The sequence below is a fragment of the Arabidopsis thaliana genome, chromosome 5 (assembly GCF_000001735.4).
Source record: "Arabidopsis thaliana chromosome 5, partial sequence".
Classification (NCBI taxonomy): domain Eukaryota; kingdom Viridiplantae; phylum Streptophyta; class Magnoliopsida; order Brassicales; family Brassicaceae; genus Arabidopsis; species Arabidopsis thaliana.
Window position 1 is genome coordinate 8850351 of NC_003076.8, and position 17431 is coordinate 8867781.

At 35.9% G+C, this 17431-nt stretch overlaps 5 protein-coding genes, 2 long non-coding RNA genes and 1 pseudogene across 13 annotated transcripts; 3 read left to right on the forward strand and 5 right to left on the reverse strand.

Annotated features, from left to right (window-relative positions):
• Nucleotides 1-696: 696 nt before the first annotated feature.
• AT5G25430 (HCO3- transporter family) lies at nt 697-4141 on the forward strand. Its single transcript, NM_001343926.1, has 14 exons — nt 697-783; nt 847-1010; nt 1093-1175; nt 1269-1461; nt 1551-1689; nt 1759-1924; nt 1999-2165; nt 2248-2421; nt 2517-2612; nt 2688-2807; nt 2891-3210; nt 3291-3570; nt 3660-3779; nt 3862-4141. Exons 2-14 carry the CDS (start codon nt 901-903, stop codon nt 3907-3909), a joined length of 2016 nt encoding a protein of 671 aa, NP_001318647.1. The 5' UTR covers nt 697-783; nt 847-900; the 3' UTR covers nt 3910-4141.
• Nucleotides 4142-4156: 15 nt separating this feature from the next.
• On the reverse strand, nt 4157-6459 carry AT5G25440 (Protein kinase superfamily protein). Of its 2 annotated transcripts, none has more exons than NM_122454.6 (6): nt 6315-6408; nt 6027-6223; nt 5709-5844; nt 5211-5353; nt 5002-5128; nt 4157-4905 (listed from the first exon to the last, which is right to left on the reverse strand). In NM_122454.6, exons 1-6 carry the CDS (start codon nt 6370-6372, stop codon nt 4625-4627), a joined length of 942 nt encoding a protein of 313 aa, NP_197926.2. In that variant the 5' UTR covers nt 6373-6408; the 3' UTR covers nt 4157-4624. The 2 variants fall into 2 exon arrangements, with proteins under 2 accessions (NP_197926.2, NP_001330464.1); NM_001343927.1 differs by having other exon boundaries at nt 4365-4905; nt 5970-6223; nt 6315-6459.
• Nucleotides 6460-6566: 107 nt separating this feature from the next.
• Nucleotides 6567-8126, forward strand: AT5G25450 (Cytochrome bd ubiquinol oxidase, 14kDa subunit). Of its 3 annotated transcripts, NM_122455.4 has the most exons (4): nt 6567-6779; nt 6861-7018; nt 7299-7346; nt 7431-8126. In NM_122455.4, the coding sequence occupies exons 1-4, from the start codon at nt 6686-6688 to the stop codon at nt 7497-7499; spliced, it is 369 nt and encodes a 122-aa protein (NP_197927.1). In that variant the 5' UTR covers nt 6567-6685; the 3' UTR covers nt 7500-8126. The 3 variants fall into 3 exon arrangements, with proteins under 3 accessions (NP_197927.1, NP_001331940.1, NP_001190394.1); NM_001203465.1 differs by lacking the exon at nt 7299-7346 and having other exon boundaries at nt 6647-6779; NM_001343928.1 differs by lacking the exon at nt 7431-8126 and having other exon boundaries at nt 6578-6779; nt 6861-7299.
• On the reverse strand, nt 7020-7318 carry AT5G03975. The gene has a single exon (NR_142722.1). It is a non-coding gene; the product is annotated as an other RNA (long non-coding RNA).
• AT5G25451 lies at nt 7851-8601 on the reverse strand (annotated as a pseudogene). Its single transcript has 2 exons — nt 8503-8601; nt 7851-8422 (listed from the first exon to the last, which is right to left on the reverse strand).
• A 4090-nt stretch (nt 8602-12691) lies between these two features.
• Nucleotides 12692-14068, reverse strand: AT5G03985. The gene is made up of 5 exons (NR_142723.1): nt 13899-14068; nt 13605-13625; nt 13053-13170; nt 12749-12787; nt 12692-12712 (listed from the first exon to the last, which is right to left on the reverse strand). It is a non-coding gene; the product is annotated as an other RNA (long non-coding RNA).
• Nucleotides 12874-15327, forward strand: DGR2 (transmembrane protein, putative (Protein of unknown function, DUF642)). Its single transcript, NM_122456.4, has 3 exons — nt 12874-13164; nt 13924-14421; nt 14518-15327. The coding sequence occupies exons 1-3, from the start codon at nt 13080-13082 to the stop codon at nt 15042-15044; spliced, it is 1110 nt and encodes a 369-aa protein (NP_197928.1). The 5' UTR covers nt 12874-13079; the 3' UTR covers nt 15045-15327.
• Nucleotides 15301-17374, reverse strand: AT5G25470 (AP2/B3-like transcriptional factor family protein; the record flags this gene model as incomplete). Of its 3 annotated transcripts, NM_180743.4 has the most annotated exons (6): nt 17234-17348; nt 17000-17080; nt 16783-16901; nt 16102-16462; nt 15868-15989; nt 15504-15761 (listed from the first exon to the last, which is right to left on the reverse strand). In NM_180743.4, exons 3-6 carry the CDS (start codon nt 16882-16884, stop codon nt 15504-15506), a joined length of 843 nt encoding a protein of 280 aa, NP_851074.1. In that variant the 5' UTR covers nt 16885-16901; nt 17000-17080; nt 17234-17348. The 3 variants fall into 3 exon arrangements, with proteins under 3 accessions (NP_568472.1, NP_001318648.1, NP_851074.1); NM_122457.5 differs by lacking the exon at nt 17000-17080 and having other exon boundaries at nt 15301-15761; nt 17234-17374; NM_001343929.1 differs by having other exon boundaries at nt 15301-15761; nt 17000-17287.
• Between the last annotated feature and the right edge of the window lie 57 nt (nt 17375-17431).

Here is a 17431-nt window from a genome sequence, read left to right on the forward strand (position 1 = left end):
CATTTTATATACTTAACATAGTTTAAAAAAAATGTATTCATGCTTTTACATTGTTTTGTTTCATTTTACTAGTATCAAAATGTAATCGTATTTATAAATGTTTAGTGATAAATTTGATATAAATGGTACCTAATATATACAAGTAAATTGTCATTTCCTTTAATAGATTATGTCAATGGACATTCAAAAGTCTTACATTTTCTAGAGGCAGAACTCACACAAAATTAAATTTATCCTTTCCCAACGACCGTCGAAGCTAGCACCGATTTACCGCTGGATAAACCCACGTCAGTGGATGAAAACGTTTTAGTTCACAAATTCAAAAGTATTTGAGTGAACATTTTGACAGAGAACGCCAATTAAGAATACACTAATATACGTAGTATTAATTTAGAAAATCTAATTACGTTTTATCAACCAAATAAAGGTCAAACTATTTATCATCCAAACTAACTAAACATGCTAACGTGTCATAGAGGTTAATTAGTTTTTAACTTTTTATAACACCATTATTGTTGAAACTGTTAGAAGTTAGAATCATAGGTGGAAAAATTTACGCGGTTAACTATAAATCATGTTTTTATTTTTACCATTTACCCTTAACAGCAACCAAAAACAAATTTTGCTATTAATTTCCAGCCAATGAGATTATGCCATCTCAGCAATACAAGTCTTTCCCACCATTCTTCTTTTCTCAAAGTTTCTCTGTCTTGTCTTTTTTTGAATCTCCTTTGATGTCTTCCCTCTCTGTCTAACATATTCCTCGATTCTTGAGCTTTCCAGGTATGTCGAAGTCGAATCATCAATATATGTTTAGAAGCTTATTCTAATGGTCTGCTGTTATAGGTTATAATTGTGAATGCGTGCGTAACACGCTAGGTGCTCTCGTTTGATGCAGAAATGAAGAGTGAAGGAGAAAGTGGTCCATTTCAGGGAATTCTTCGAGATATCGAAGGTAGACGAAAATGTTACAAACAAGATTGGATTCGTGGCATAAAAACCGGTATTAGGTAAGGTTAATTATATTTCAATCTTTCTTGAAATTTATATTGATGCCAAACATTGAATTACTTGATTTCAATGTTTCACTAGAATTTTGGCTCCGACTTGCTATATTTTCTTTGCGTCGTCTCTTCCTGTAGTTGCCTTTGGTGAACAATTAAGTAAACATACAGGTATATATATAAATATTTCTTTTCCATGTTGCTTTTTTATGAATCGCCTAAAGAATTAACTTTGATGATTTTTACTTAACTTGTTGTTGAAAGGTGGAGCTCTAAGTGCAGTGGAAACATTAGCTTCTACTTCGATATGCGGAATCATCCATGCGATTTTCGGTGGACAACCATTGTTGATAGTTGGAGTTGCAGAGCCAACCATCATTATGTATACTTATCTTTACAGTTTCTGCATTAGTAGACCGGATATCGGTCGAGAACTTTACCTAGCTTGGGTTGCATGGTAATGATCACAACAAATCAATAATCTTGTTAGTGTACGTGCATGTAATCTGCTTTCTAAGAGTTTGTTGTTATATGTTGTTTCTATAGGGTTTGTGTATGGACTTCAGTTTTGCTTATCCTTCTTTCGATATTTAACGCGGGCACAATCATCACGAGGTTTACGAGAATCGCTGGGGAACTTTTTGGCATGTTGATTGCTGTTCTGTTTTTACAAGAAGCTATAAAGGTATAACCAACTTCATTTTCTAGGTTACTTAGTCAACAAGTAACATACTTAGTTATAATACGTTTTCAGGGATTGATCAGTGAGTTTCACGCCCCCGAGATTAAAAATCAAGAAACAGGGAAATCTCATTTCCTCTTGATTTATGCAAATGGTTTGCTTGCGGTAATTTTCTCGCTAGGCCTTCTAATCACCGCGCTAAAGAGTAGGAGAGCAAAATCTTGGAAATATGGTTTTGGTACGTCATTGTCTATTTACATTAGTTCATGAAAAGTGTACATTGATATTCACTTAGACCACTTATAACTATAGGGTGGCTTCGAAGTTTCATTGGAGATTACGGTGTTCCTTTAATGGTCTTGTTATGGACGGCATTGTCTTACACAGTTCCTAGTGAAGTCCTTCCAAGTGTTCCCCGGAGACTGTTTTGTCCTCTTCCATGGGAGCCAGCTTCATTGTATCATTGGACTGTAGTCAAGGTAAGATTAAAGATATGCAAAACATGATTGAGTGATCAATACAAATGCAAAACTTATAGAATACAAAACTTATTATATACAGGACATGGGGAAGGTACCGATAATGTATATCTTAGCTGCGTTTATACCTGGTGTGATGATAGCAGGACTTTACTTCTTCGACCATAGTGTAGCTTCACAAATGGCACAACAGAAAGAGTTTAATCTAAAGAATCCTTCTGCTTATCACTATGACATCTTCTTGCTTGGAATTATTGTTAGTTCTTAAATGTTCTTAAAACTTATTTCAAAGATACTTATTTCATGGCATAAATACCAATTAAATCTTGTTGTTATGGTGGTGATCTATAGACTTTGATATGTGGACTACTTGGACTTCCACCTTCAAATGGTGTTCTTCCTCAGGCTCCAATGCACACAAAGAGTCTTGCGGTTCTCAATCGTCAAGTAAGAACAAATACATATATATATATGAGAAGAAGAAGGAGAGTTGAAACAGAGATGATGATATATTTTTTGCAGCTTATACGCAAGAAAATGGTGAAGAAAGCAAAGGAGTGTATGAAAATGAAAGCAAGCAAATCAGAAATATATGGGAGAATGCAATCAGTGTTTATAGAGATGGAGACATCCCCACCTCAGGTTAGTAATAATGCCTTCTCCTATATTTATAGAAAGAAATTGTTTGAAATTAAAGAAAAAAAAGAACCTTAAATTTTTTGCAGGATAATTCTGTAGCAACAGATTTAAAAGAGTTGAAAGAAGTTGTGATGAGACCAGACGAAGGAGGCGATACAAAAGGAAAATTCGATCCCGATGTTCATATAGAGGCTAATTTACCGGTTAGAGTAAACGAGCAAAGAGTGAGCAATCTTTTGCAATCAGTTCTTGTTGGTTTAACACTTCTTGCAGTGACAGTCATTAAAATGATCCCAAGTTCAGTACTTTGGGGTTACTTTGCTTATATGGCGATAGACAGTCTCCCGGGAAACCAATTTTGGGAGAGATTGTTGCTTCTCTTTATTCCTCCTAGCCGGCTTTTCAAGTTAGTTAATATATATCTTTTCTTTAGTCTATTTTTAGAAAGGTCTGCCTTTCTCAATCACTGGTTTCATCTAAATGCAGAGTCTTGGAAGGAGTGCATGCTTCATTTGTGGAGTTGGTACCATACAGAGTGATTGTAACATTCACACTTTTCCAGTTGGTTTATTTTCTCTTGTGCTATGGTATGACATGGATTCCTATGGCCGGGATATTTTTCCCCGCACTCTTCTTTCTACTTATAAGTATAAGAGAACACTTGCTTCCCAAGTTATTCGATATGCAACACCTTCAAGTGTTAGATGCTTCTGACTATGAAGAAATAGTAGCAGCACCTATCCAACACTCAAGTTTCGCATATAGGGTAAACCTTTGGTCTCTTAATGAGTTTAAACTGATTCAGGGGCTTTTTGTGTACACGTGTGTGATACCTTTAAACCATTTTGTGAGCAGAAACTAGGGTCTTCTCATCATTTATCAGAAGGTGAAGATGAATTCTACGACGCGGAGATATTGGATGAGATGACTACAAGCAGAGGTGAAATAAGGATCCGAACCATAAGTTTTAAAGAGGTAATAAAAACAAATTATATCTATTCTACACAATCCAAGCATTGATATGAAAAAATGCATATAAACAAGAATCTTGTTTCAGGTGCACCCGGAGCCTGAAGAGAAGCATGTAACCTTTGAACCACATTAAAAAGAATCTTTTGCAATTGTTTTTGTACACAACTGTATTTGTGCATAGGCATACATTGACTATGTTATAACTTTCCTTATAGTGGAACTTTGTTTCAGCAATTAAATATGAGATTATTCAGCATTCAAATTATCCAGTACTTGCTGCATTATGGCCATTTATTCGGGTGACGGTGAAAGCATTATTTATAAGCTTATATATATGTCTTCCGCTTCATGAGGATAGCTAATAGCTATTCTCTAAATCCGGATCGATCACCTCTGCCATGAATACCTTGTCACCTCGTATTGCTTGCTTTGCAAGAAAAATGCGCCAAATTTCAAGACCAGTTAATAGCTAGCAAGAATAACAATGGTACACCAGTCAAAGTTATTTTAGAGGAGATAAAAGATTTTCACAACGCTTTTTGCTTTACACGTCATCTCTCGGTTATTCTTCTGACACATAGCGTGGCTCCAAAGTAATCATATTTTCAACGTATTGCAGAGAGAGAGGTCGAAGAAGATAATGATCATTGTATAGTGTAAAGGTTCAAAGTTGATTAGCATATAGCTCTGTTCTTGAGTGATGGATAAGAATGGAGAATTAGGTCTTGTTTCTTAATACTTCTCGTCATATACGAGTTATTGTATACAAATGCATACATTGACTATGTTATAACTGTCTTATAGTGAAACAATGTTTTCAGCATTAGTAACCCTTATATAGTTTCTCCTCAAATCTGAGCTATAGCATTCAGATTATCTAGCACTTCTTGCATGGTTGGTCGCATCTTCGGGTCTACCTCTAGGCATTGTTTAATAAGCTCGCACATAAGTCTTCCCGCTTCAAGTGGATAGCTATTCTTCAAATCTGGATCGATCATCTCCACAATGTTGTACTTTTTATTTTTTATTTCTCGCTTTGCTGAGATTGTGAGGTCTTTTCCTAAACCAGTTAACATTTTAAGTAGTATAACACCAAAGCTATACACATCGCCCGCCATGTTCGACATCCCTTCATTTGATTAGTGCAATCAATTAAGGTTAGTCTCTTTGAATTTAATGGTCACTTTTAACTTTAAGATATAAGGAAGAAGCAGAAGATTGTTGCCTGAGAGTATGTATTCGGGAGGTGGGTATTGATATCTAGGTGCTACATTTGAAAACCCGATGGTGTATACCAATTCATCGAGAGAAACTTTTGGCTTTCCAAAATAGGAAACTCTTGCGTTGAAGTCCTGCATATCCCATAAATGTCACTTTAAAGGTAAGGAGCAAGTATTCAAGAAAAAAAACAAAAAAGGCAAGGTGAATACAAACCGAGTCGAGCAGGATTTTCGAAGCAGTGAGATATCTGCGGTATAGACCGGCTTGCTTCCTAGAGTGCAAGAAGGCAAGACACTGAGCCGCTCCTATGGATATCTTAAGTCGTGTCTCCCACGGCAATGACTTTGGACGACTATCTATGATATTATATAAACCATTAAATCCAAAAGGAAGATGAATTACTATTGGATCTAAGGTTAAGATCGTAAACTCGTGAGAGCTCCAGAAATCAATTTGAGCAACTCTCTTTATTCCCTCTCTATGATATTAAATTATCTAGGAATCATTTAGCTTGGTGTTCTTCAATTAGTATATTTTCCTCACTTCCACTAAATAAAGCTCTAATGAGCTATCTCAATTTTTAGATCTAGTTTTAAAGCTCTTATTAAGAGCTCTTACCTTTGGGTCTTGCTCGAGCAAGATTCTTCTTGCTTTGAGTCTACTCACAAGATATAATGACGAAAAGGAGATGAATAAACTTAACTTCCTTACCTCTACTGATGTAACTTCCTAAGCTTCCATTTGGAAAGTATTCAGAAACAATAAACAACATATCACGATCATAACAGTAGCCAATTAGCTTCACCAAGCTTGGATGAGAGTTATGTCGTAGAAACTCTACGTCAACCTACAAAAATATCATCTCTAATGTTAAGACACACTGACCCATCTCTAGGGGTAGGCAACATAGACATTTACCATCCAAAAACATCAAAAAATTTAGAAGAATAAATAAGTAACAAGAAACTTAACAATATTATTGGTTTTGCCGAAGGTTCTCCTATAGATTGAGATGATATAATTACTTACAAGCCAATCTTGAAAAGCTTGTTCATTGGCTAAGTAAATTTTCTTGACCGCGACGGCCATGCCAACACCTTTCTTGGCCGGAGATAACGTTTTGGGATTGATGTATCCCAAGCTCTCTCCTAGTTCCATCTGGTTTCCGAAATCATTAGTCGCTTTCTTCAGATCTGCCACCGTGAAGACTTTCACACCCTCCTCCACTATACATATATTATAACAAAACTTATATCCATTATAGTAACATTCAAATCAAAAGTACTTAAATCCGCAGAGAAATATATATATGTATACCTGATTTGGGAGCATTTGGTTCGGTGGGAAGTGTCGAAGCTGAGAGACAATTTCCCATTCGGATACTCTCTGCTAAATCTTAACACTAGAGTTCAATGAAGAAGAGAGGACTTTTAGTTTTTCACACCGAGGAGCAAAGTCAACGAAAACGCGTTTGAGAGTCAACGGTTGACGCGTTTTATTTGGTGAGTCATACGACGCCGTTTTTTGATAAGAGTACATACTACGCCGTTTGGCTAGAGTTTCATACGACGGCGTTTAAACAGATGTCTCTGGATGCTTCTTCCTTCTTCGTTCCCGGGTTAAATTACAAATAGCGGCGAAGGGGTTTCATCACAATTCACATCTTCAACGTTACTCCGAAGAAGATAATGGCGTCGTTTCTCCAGAGACTAGTAGATCCCAGGAAGAATTTCTTAGCTCGTATGCATATGAAGTCTGTTTCTAATCGCCTCCGCAGATACGGTACTCTTTCTTTCTCTCTTACCCTAGAAACCAAACCCTAATTCTCTTCTGGCTGATTTTGGGAATTTTACGATTTTTTAGGTCTTAGATACGACGATCTTTATGATCCTTTGTATGATTTGGATATTAAAGAAGCTCTTAATCGTTTACCGAGAGAGATTGTTGATGCTCGGAACCAGCGTCTTATGCGTGCAATGGATCTTTCTATGAAACATGAATACCTCCCAGATAATCTTCAGGTATGTTTTAGTCTCTAAGTAAGTGACAACAGAGCTAAAACGGTATATAGCTATGGAGTTTGTAGATAGAGCTTGCAAGATTTGACTTAAGACTTGTATTAGGATCAAGAACACTCTGTTTTCAGAAACCTGTTTTGGTTCTGTAATATAATTGTAACTTGATAAGCTTTGTAAGATCTTGTCTATGAAAGAAGTTTTTTTTGAGATAGTGCTTGTTAGTTGTGAGATAGGAAGCTTATGTAAATCTTTTTTTCTTTTCCTTGTCTCTGTAATTCCACAGGCAGTGCAGACTCCATTCAGGAGCTACCTCCAAGACATGTTGGCTCTTGTAAGAACAAAAACAGTTTTATCTATCTTGTAGTGATAGAAGAATCATATAGCAAAGTTCTAACACACGACACTTCATGTGCAGGTGAAGCGGGAGAGAGCTGAGAGAGAGGCTTTGGGAGCTTTACCTCTCTACCAAAGAACCATTCCTTAAGCATGTTAGTCTCTCTTGTGCTTATAGTAGGGTCACTGTTTTAGTACTCTTTAGGCTTCAATACCGCACAATTTGCTTTTGTATGGTTATGCATGGATATGTGAACCTTATGTATAAGATTTTATGAGATTGAATTGGATGTGTAATGTAAGCTTGATTGAGCTATTACAGAAATATGAGTAAAATATCCCACACCGGTAGGAGGAGAGTAAATCATGCTACATAAAGACATAAAGGCACACAAACCCTTAAGCTAGCTTTTGGAAATGTTTTCACAGTTCCTCATAGGAGCTCTGAAGAGAGGCGTGTAACCTCTGAACCACAATCCTTTATAACCCTTAGTTTGTCCTCTCAAATATGGGCTATAGCATTCAAATTATCTAGCACTTGTTGCATGGATGGTCTTTCCTTGGGATCTCTTTCAAGGCAGTTTTATGAGCTTGCACATACGCATCCCCTCTTCAACACGATAGCTATTCTCTAAATCTGGATCGATCATTTCCACAATGTTTTCTTTTCTATTCTCTGTTGCTTCCTCTGCTAAGATGATGCACGGGTTTCCCAAACCAGTTAAGATCTCAAATAGTATAACACCGAAGCTGTATACATCGCCCGCCATGTGTGATCTCCCTGTATATGCGTATTACCGTGCAATCAGTTTTAGGTTAGTGTATGAATTTTAATGGTCATTCTGTAGCTTGAGAGAGGACTTACCTGAGAATATGTATTCAGGAGGTTCGTAGTAAATTCTAAGAAATGCGCTCAATACAATTTTCTAGCTTGCTTACTCCTATAAATGTAACGCTCTAAGCTTCCGTTTGGAAAGTATTCAGAAACAATGAACAACAATTATCATCCGAACCGTAACCAATGAGCTTGACCAAGCTTGGATGCAGGTTATGTCGTAGAAACTCTAGGTCAACCTACAAACCTCGGCTGCCGTGTTAAGCATACATATATGAGTGATCAGTCTCTCTCGTAGAGGTTAATTTCTTACAAATCACTTTTGCAAGGCTTCTTCATAGGTTAAGTAAAATCTCTTAACGGCGATGGCCATGCCAACACCTTCCTTAGATGGAGATAACGTCTTGGGATTGATGTGTCTCCTCACACAGATTCATATATACCTGGAATTGTTGCAAGTTGTTCGGTTAGAAAACAGTTTCCCATGCCTATAAGATCCGCTTTCTTGACAGTTAAACAGAGTTTGAGGAAGAAGATGATTCACCTTACTTATCTAGATCTACTCCACCGGGCTTCAAGGTTCTGGAGTAAGCCATTGAGTATATGGACGTCTCAAGTCAATGTGTTAAAATGTCAACGCGTTGGAAAATGTCAACAAGGGAACCACCAACTTTTGTAGTTTATAGTTATAGTTTTAAACCTATGACGTGGAGCACAATATTCAAGTTTGTAGTTTAAATTGATCTTGCAAGATTGAACATAAGACTTGTATAAGGATCAAGAATCGTCTGTGTTTAAAGAGCCCTTTTGTGAACAACCTTACATAATTAGCTTTTTCCCATAGCCAATTTTGAATTTTTTTTTTTGTCGTAGCCAATTTTGATTTAATATACACAAATATTCATATTCATATTCATATCTTTTTTTTTCGTAGGGTTCATATTCATATCTTGTGCTAATAATGATCAAAGAATAATAGTTTATATAATTTTATGAATTTGTAGTCTTGTAGCATGAACTTTTCTCTGTCTTGTAGTGTTAGGGGGCTTATTGCAAAGTTCTTACACGATACTTCATATGCAGGTGAAGCGGGAGAGGCTTCGGGAGCATTACCTTTCTACCAAAGAAACATTCCTTAAGCATGTTAGTCTCTTGTACTATATAACTAAAGCCCACTTAACCAAACATTCCTTATGGCTCTTTAGGCTCCAATCTACCACACAATTTTACCTTTTATGGTTATGTACGGTTCACTTAAACACTGAACTTATACATAAGATTGATGTGTAATGTAAACTTGATCATTAAGTTAGATGTTAATGTTTACACAATTCCTCAAAGATGCCACTTTTAAACATTTTTTACATGAATCATATATATACAACGATGCTTTGCACGGTCTAGTGAATAAGTGTCGAGGTAGATAAGAATGAGATAAGGTATTTAAAGTATTTAATAGAGTGGTGTCAGTAGAGAGAACGATATGGATTTGTATTTGAAGACATTTCCATGTGAGTCACATTAGCACAGGAGGGTCCTTTGCCTAAATTCATTAATGAATTACTTAACAGAAATAAAATGACAATGTTCAATTAAATGTGAGTAGACTTACTCCTATTCTTTTCTCTCACTTGCCAAATGCCAAATTGCCAATAATTATTTATTACTGATGATTATTAAAAAAAATATTTTTCTTTTTGCGGAGATTTATTAAATATTGCATGATTTTAAAAAATAGTTATAGCCTAGCTTCCAAAAAGCCAAATTTATGTAGCTAAATGTTAAAACAATAGTATATGGCCACACTTCCACCAATCAGTCTTACTATCATTTGTCTCTTATGCGGTTTTGAAAGGATTTTGGTGCTTCTAATTTCGAATTTAGAGGGACAAACTAAAATTACGCAATATTTGAAAAGTAAGAATTATTGCTATTAAAAAATCTTGATACGATTCAAAAAAAATTATATAAAAAATACGGTTTTTAATTATTTAAATTTTCAGCATCTTTACACAAAAAAGAAAAGAATTCATTCTCATGTTCAAAACTATCTATTTTGTTAACTTTGTTTTTGAATTATGCAATTTTAAATATATTTCCTAATAATACTAGGGATGTTTGATCTTAAAATAAAAACAATTTGGTCTTAGTCATCAAATTTTAATTTTTTTTGGGTTTTTTTTTGCCGTCTATATTTATTATTTATTGCAAATTATGAGAACTGTTTCATATACAATTCTACCCAGAACAATTTTTACGACTCTTATTAGATCTACGAGAGATGATATCTCCTTCTTCTTCTCCATGCTTTTGATAGACATATTCAATGATCCTCTTTACGTAGAATCTTGACGAACGGCTATAATTGTACATCGTTGGAGATCTCATGTACATTTACCTCCATTAATCTGCAAATTTGTTAATAAATCTTAGTATCTGGGACTCGAACCTCAAATTTTTTGGTATAAAAACATTAATAAACCTTTCGTCAATCAAAGGGATTTCCAAAATCACGCAATATCCCTACCTAAACTGGAAACTCCGACCCAAAATCAAACAAAAATTTGAATTCAACATCCCTACCTAATACTACGTATATTATATGAATACAACGTACCTCAAATAGTATTTTGTCTTTACCAATATAAATTATATAATTATAACGGACCTACTAATATATATACAAAAAAAGGTTATCGATATCTCTTCTCTGTACAAGAGATCGAGTCATGAGGAAATGGGCCCGTAAAAGAGTAAAAGAAATGTACAATGAAGAGGAGACAAAGCCATGATCCTGCCTTTTGCTTTGATCTCTTCTTTTTTGTATGGGTTCCACTACGTTCGTTACCCATGCCCCACCCACGTTTTCGACGGTTCCTCGTCTTTTTTTGGTTCTTCTCTCACTCTTATTATACACTTGTTTATCTTTTTTAGATTCAACATTTTAAATAGTGATTGTTGTTTGTTCGAACTTGGGTCTTATAAGTCCTAATCAACATTTAATTGGATCCATTAGAAACAGTTCTTTCATTGGAGCTACGTGTTACGTTTTTCTGATATATGATAAATATTACAAATAAGACTAGCCATTTTAGATTTTCAACCGTAAGTATGTGTAGAAATACACGGTTTTAAATTTATAATCAACAAGGTAGTAGAAAAGATAGATAGTCCACACTAGATATGAGTAAAATATATACATCAAGTCATATTATATAAGGTGGGAACTATTTGTGGTTTTATTATAATCGTTAGAACGATATCTCGAATTTATTTAGCTCAAAAACAAATATCACTAGAAAACTACTACATCAAAATCAATACCATTTCTTACAAAACAATATGGCATATTGATAGAAGAATGTACAAATCTTCGATGCCATAAACAGTCGCATCAGAACAGTTGCATGACCGTGACCATGCGAAGTAGTGTACATCCTCATCCTCACGTTCGAATGAACGTTCTCGTAAATCGTTCCTACAACACATATCCCTAAAGAGAGAGCAACACATCCTGTTTGTTTAATGATTCGGCCACTAAAATAAACGTGTAGTTAAGACCAAAAACGTAAAGCACACCTGATTAGAATATTGATCTCTAAGAGTAAAGAACGCATATATTGGTGGTTTTGGCGGAGCTAAATTCCAAAAACCGAACATAAGACAGGTAGTTAGAAATGATTTTAGAGTATTTGTTTTTAAAAATGAAATCCTTTAGAAAATGCAATTTCTTGGGACGATAAGAATGAGAAGAAGACACGATTCTGAATTTTTCTGAGGCCAACTTCATGGCCGACTTTGGAAACCGCATTCTTAGCCACTGAACGGCGCCCTTAATACCATAGACTATTCTCAATTTTGTTATTAAAAATACAGCCAAGAAACAAACCAAAAAAGAGCACGAAGAAGACAAAAGACTTAAAAAAAAGTTTCAAAAGGAAGAGATTTGTGGGTGTAACACATGCCACGATAAACGATTCTCCTAGTAATAGTATCTGTCCACCGATGATCTAAACGACCAATTTGGCATTTCCCAGTTACTATCATAATTAATCATATTTGTCACGTAGATTCAGATGTAAGATTACTAAAAAACATCTCAATTATTTTCACAATCTTAGACTTAAGTGTTTATAGCATGTGGATAAGGGATCATGATCATAAGTTTATAGTTATGTTTAGTGTTTTGTTTTTGGTAGTTTTAGTTTCAGGCGGTTTTGAAACACTTTTTCCGATCCGACCTATACTCATTTTATTTTTTTTGTTTTATTTACAATTTAATTTACAGATTAGACATTAACACATATTTTCAATTTCTCAAAATTATCCAAAATATTCATATCTTAAAGATGTGAAAATTTATCAGAATTAGTGAATTCGAAGTGTAATTTAGACGATTTAAACTATCCGAATCCGATCAAAACTATACGATTAAAACTATCCGAATCCGAGCCAAAACGGTATTTAGTAAATTTAATATTTTATTCCGTATATTTCTAGCAATATATTTAAATACTCCTGCCCATTACCTGTTTATACGCAATTACCTCTAATCATCTACAAACCTGTCCCAATTGGACACTTCTGGCTTCCCCAGTCACAGCCTAAACAGAGCTTGACTCAATAAACAGCAAATATAATTGCATCAAAACAATACTTTTTTTTTACAAATTTTTTATTCCGGAAGTAACCCCAAATGGTCAATAAGGTTCCAAATCTCTGAAAAGGAATGAGGTCACAACCCCACGTGGGATACCAACTAGCCACAGTGGCACACACTCGTAATATATAGAAACCTCCAAGGTCATTTTCATAGTTCTATCCCCTTATAAGCAATAGCCACAACTCTCTTTGCTAATTACATTTTACACTCATCTCGTTCTCTCTTCCGTCAATATGGAAGGCGTCACCGTCGTGTCTTTCTTCCTTCTTTTCATCGCCACCGCCATGGCCGCCAAGTCCACCGTCTCCTTCCGTGACGGTAACTCTATTTACACATATACATACACATACATTCATTACATATTCCGGTTTACTACATTAATAACAAAGTTCTGATTTATCACTTTCAAGTCTGAAAATTGGAATTGGGGTACTATACAATTCAAGTTTTTTTTTTCCTTCAAAGTATATTAACATACCTTTTTTTTTATGTTGATATATCTTGAAGAAAAAAAGCTTAAATTGTACCTCAAATCCAATTTTCAACCTTTGTGTACAGTAAATTATGGCAATTTTATTTTTTATTTTCACAAATTTAGTGGGAACAAAAACTCATTTCACTCAAAATTTTATATAGAAGCGAGAAATAAAATCTTATAATTATAATTGTGATATGAATAATCAATATAATGCTGGTACCTAAAAAAAAGTTTCTGAATGGTTATGAATCATAACTTTGTTGGTATCACTAGTACGAACCTGCCTCTGCTAGCGATAGTACTTAAAAACAAATAAAAATATTCGTTTTGTTACGCTTTAAAATTTAGATTTTTTAAGAAGACGATGTAATAAAAATTACAGCTTCCTTTGCCCATGTTTCTGACACAAACACAACACCATAAAGTTTTTGGACATTTCCAATCAATGAAGTTGAGAGTAGGTCCTTTAGTTCATGTTACATTTAGGACCAGTTTAGGCTGTCTTCGGACACACCTCACGTGCTCTATGTATATCTTTTTCTTTTAAAAAAATTCCAAAATTCCTAATATTCACAAGGACATTTTGATAATATCCACAGGCATGTTACCAAACGGAGACTTCGAGCTAGGACCAAAACCATCAGACATGAAAGGAACAGAAATACTAAACAAACTAGCAATACCAAACTGGGAAGTCACAGGATTCGTCGAATACATTAAATCAGGACATAAACAAGGAGACATGCTTCTCGTTGTTCCCGCCGGTAAATTCGCTGTAAGACTTGGGAACGAAGCATCGATCAAACAAAGACTTAAAGTGGTTAAAGGAATGTATTACTCACTCACTTTTAGTGCTGCTAGAACTTGTGCACAAGACGAGAGACTTAACATATCTGTAGCACCTGACTCCGGTGTGATTCCGATTCAGACGGTTTATAGTAGTAGTGGTTGGGATTTATATGCTTGGGCGTTTCAAGCTGAGAGTGATGTTGCTGAAGTTGTGATTCATAATCCTGGTGTTGAGGAAGATCCAGCTTGTGGTCCACTTATTGATGGTGTTGCTATGAGATCTCTTTACCCTCCTAGACCAACTAATAGTAAGTCATTACTATAAATACTCTGTTTCTTGCTCTGTTTTTATAATCCTTGAACATGTGAATAATGATGATTTTCTTTTATGTTTGATTTGGCAGAGAACATTTTGAAAAACGGAGGATTTGAAGAAGGTCCATTAGTATTACCCGGCTCGACAACTGGAGTTTTGATCCCACCGTTTATAGAAGACGACCACTCTCCTTTACCTGGATGGATGGTGGAGTCTCTCAAAGCTGTCAAGTACGTAGACGTTGAACATTTCTCAGTCCCACAGGGTCGCAGAGCTATTGAGCTTGTAGCGGGTAAAGAGAGTGCCATCGCTCAAGTGGTTCGGACTGTCATTGGGAAGACTTACGTGCTGTCTTTTGCGGTTGGAGACGCCAACAATGCTTGCAAAGGATCAATGGTGGTTGAGGCTTTTGCAGGAAAAGATACACTTAAGGTCCCTTACGAGTCGAAAGGCACAGGAGGGTTTAAACGAGCTTCTATTCGATTTGTGGCGGTTTCGACCCGATCAAGAATTATGTTCTACAGCACTTTCTATGCCATGAGGAGCGATGATTTCTCGTCATTGTGTGGGCCTGTGATCGATGATGTCAAGCTTATAAGCGTTCGTAAACCATAGATGAATCACCAATCCTATTACAAGAAAATGCATCGTGTGGTCTTCTTTTATTTTCCTTAAACTGTCTTTGGTGTGTGTTGGATTTTATTGAAACGAGAAGGTGAAAAAAACAGAGTTTTATTTACGAGAGTTAGGGTTTTATATAGGCAGATGGGCCTTTGCTTATATTGTATTTTCTTGTATGAGAAGGCAAAAGAAACGTTGCCTATATCTTATGTATCTAGGCCTTTTAATTTTTATGGAAGAGTTACAAAACTTACAATAAAGTTGTATGCATATTTTACTTCTCACGAGCATATAAGACTGAATCACAATCGAGCATTTCCAATGAAGTAACAGAAGCATAAGAAATTTAGCATTTAAGTTTTGTTAAAGCAACATAAGGGTCACATATAAACATTACAATAGTAAGTTTGGTAAACACGAATGTTAAAGAAAAGAGACTAGAGAGGACTCATCTCATGTTTTATTGATGAAGTGCACTCTAACAGCAGTAACCAGTTCTCCAGAGCGTTCAAGTTCACAAACCATAGAGTCTCCGGTTTTCAGATTGTACTTTCGACATAGGTCCACCCAGCCATTGAAACAAGGGGCACTGCCACCGCCATAGATCTTAGTGGAGCCATTTATTTTATCTCCGGGAAGAAGGTAATGCATGGGGGACAAATGGGGACCAAACTTCAAGCCATACTTCTTAATCACTGTTTTGGGCACATACTAGTTGCACATTGTACATGAGAAATAGAGAGAAAGATAAGTCTTAGATTTAGAGGCAACAAACGTAAACTAGAATCAAAACTGATGAAAACACTGCTCTTATTACCAAAACGTCATTCCCTTTTGTCAGCGTTTTCACAAAGTAAGGGTTTTTGGGGTTTAGAAGGTACAGCTCAGGGTTTTTGATATCAGCACAACCATGTGTCTCTCGCCAATTGTCTGAAAATTCTGCCAAAACAGAAACAAAAAGAAGCAAACTTTGGCATTGAGAGAAAAGAAAAGAGTAGTATTGAGTATGAAGAGCATCAAAACGATTCTTTCATTCTGAATATAGCCATACCAGAAGCAGAAGCAGAGGCAGAGGCAGTGGTTGTCTCCTTGTGAGAATTTTTTGGTGTAGTAGGATGAAATGGTTCAGTTTCAGGTTCAACTTCAGGAGGTGCATCGATGATCTCGTTCCCATCATTCTTAAAGATTTGCACTTCAAGAAACATCTTGTCATCGTGTCTGAAGAACACGTTATCATTTGGGCCTAAATGGTTGTCATCCACAAACTCATCCCAATCTTCTTCTATCATAAACAGATCTTTTTCTTCTCGCTCCAGCCAGAGTTGCCAAGAATTGCCCCAACGAACACTGAACACAACTCTGTGCTCAAAAGCCCCGGGCGTGCTTTTCACAAACTCTTCCGGAAAACTCCTCTTCATAAAGACAGAAATCATAACAGTTGACAACAACAAACGATACTGACATTAGAAGAAGGAAACATGAGACTAAAAGCTAAAATACAATCAGCAGAACACGAGCTTGTCAAGCAGAACAAGAAGCAGGAATCATTGTGCCATTAAAATCTCCTCAAATGTTTCTTGAAAGATCAAAAGCTTTTTCGAACAAGAACAACAAACGAACAATAGATCTTTAGAGCAAACAAAGAAGTTCAATGGAAATAACAGTGAGTACAAAATCAAAGGAGCTACATTTTCGAAAGATTAGAAAAGAAGAGAGACTAATTTTGTTTTACCATGGATTTAGATTTCCAGTTTTGTCCTGGAGACAGAGACTTCCAAAAGCAAGGCTTGCTCACATTTCCTTGTATCTTATCAGTAGCATTCCTAGGCAACATCTTGTTCTCTTCAAAAGCTGGATGGATTCGGCAAAATTAGGGTTCATAAACAAAGACGAAGATGACTTGCATGTAATGAAATCAGTGAAACAGTAAAACTGGATAAAAATTAAACCTTTAATGCGTTATCTCGCTTTTCTTACTTTCAGTAGCTAAACCCGAAAGTGTTACAAAGCAGAGAACACGAAAATGGTGACTAATGAGAGACACAGAGAAAAACGAAGAAAGAAGCAAAATTTGTACGGTCAAAGGGGAAAAAAACTTAGGTCAGAAGTCAGAACAAAGTAAATGCGTAAAAGGCAAGTAATTGCGTCAAAAGTAACGTCGCCGGAGCATGAAATTCACGCACCGTCGCAGTCGAAGAAGCTTCCTCTCGCTGCTGTGTCTGCTCTTCTCAGCCCTTGTTCTCCAAATCGAATCTCTCTGCTTTCAGAAAGAGAGGAGACTCAACAGTCAACAGCACTGTGACAAGTGTCAAATGTGTACTGTGTATGGAAATAATAAAATGGTCAAACAATATTATTGGGCCGGATATGGCCCATATTAG

Coding starts and splice junctions, on each gene's coding strand:
- AT5G25430 (NM_001343926.1), top strand. CDS start 901: ATGAAGAGTGAAGGAGAAAGTGGTCCATTTCAGGGAATTCTTCGAGAT. Junction 2,166..2,247: donor ATCATTGGACTGTAGTCAAG/GTAAGATTAAAG, acceptor TATTATATACAG/GACATGGGGAAGGTACCGAT. Junction 3,571..3,659: donor ACTCAAGTTTCGCATATAGG/GTAAACCTTTGG, acceptor TTTTGTGAGCAG/AAACTAGGGTCTTCTCATCA.
- AT5G25440 (NM_001343927.1), bottom strand. CDS start 6,372: ATGGGAAATTGTCTCTCAGCTTCGACACTTCCCACCGAACCAAATGCT. Junction 6,224..6,314: donor ACCAAATGCTCCCAAATCAG/GTATACATATAT, acceptor ATATATGTATAG/TGGAGGAGGGTGTGAAAGTC. Junction 5,129..5,210: donor CGAAAATCCTGCTCGACTCG/GTTTGTATTCAC, acceptor TGGGATATGCAG/GACTTCAACGCAAGAGTTTC.
- AT5G25450 (NM_122455.4), top strand. CDS start 6,686: ATGGCGTCGTTTCTCCAGAGACTAGTAGATCCCAGGAAGAATTTCTTA. Junction 7,019..7,298: donor ACCTCCCAGATAATCTTCAG/GTATGTTTTAGT, acceptor GTAATTCCACAG/GCAGTGCAGACTCCATTCAG. Junction 7,347..7,430: donor TCCAAGACATGTTGGCTCTT/GTAAGAACAAAA, acceptor CTTCATGTGCAG/GTGAAGCGGGAGAGAGCTGA.
- DGR2 (NM_122456.4), top strand. CDS start 13,080: ATGGAAGGCGTCACCGTCGTGTCTTTCTTCCTTCTTTTCATCGCCACC. Junction 13,165..13,923: donor CACCGTCTCCTTCCGTGACG/GTAACTCTATTT, acceptor TAATATCCACAG/GCATGTTACCAAACGGAGAC. Junction 14,422..14,517: donor CCCTCCTAGACCAACTAATA/GTAAGTCATTAC, acceptor TTGATTTGGCAG/AGAACATTTTGAAAAACGGA.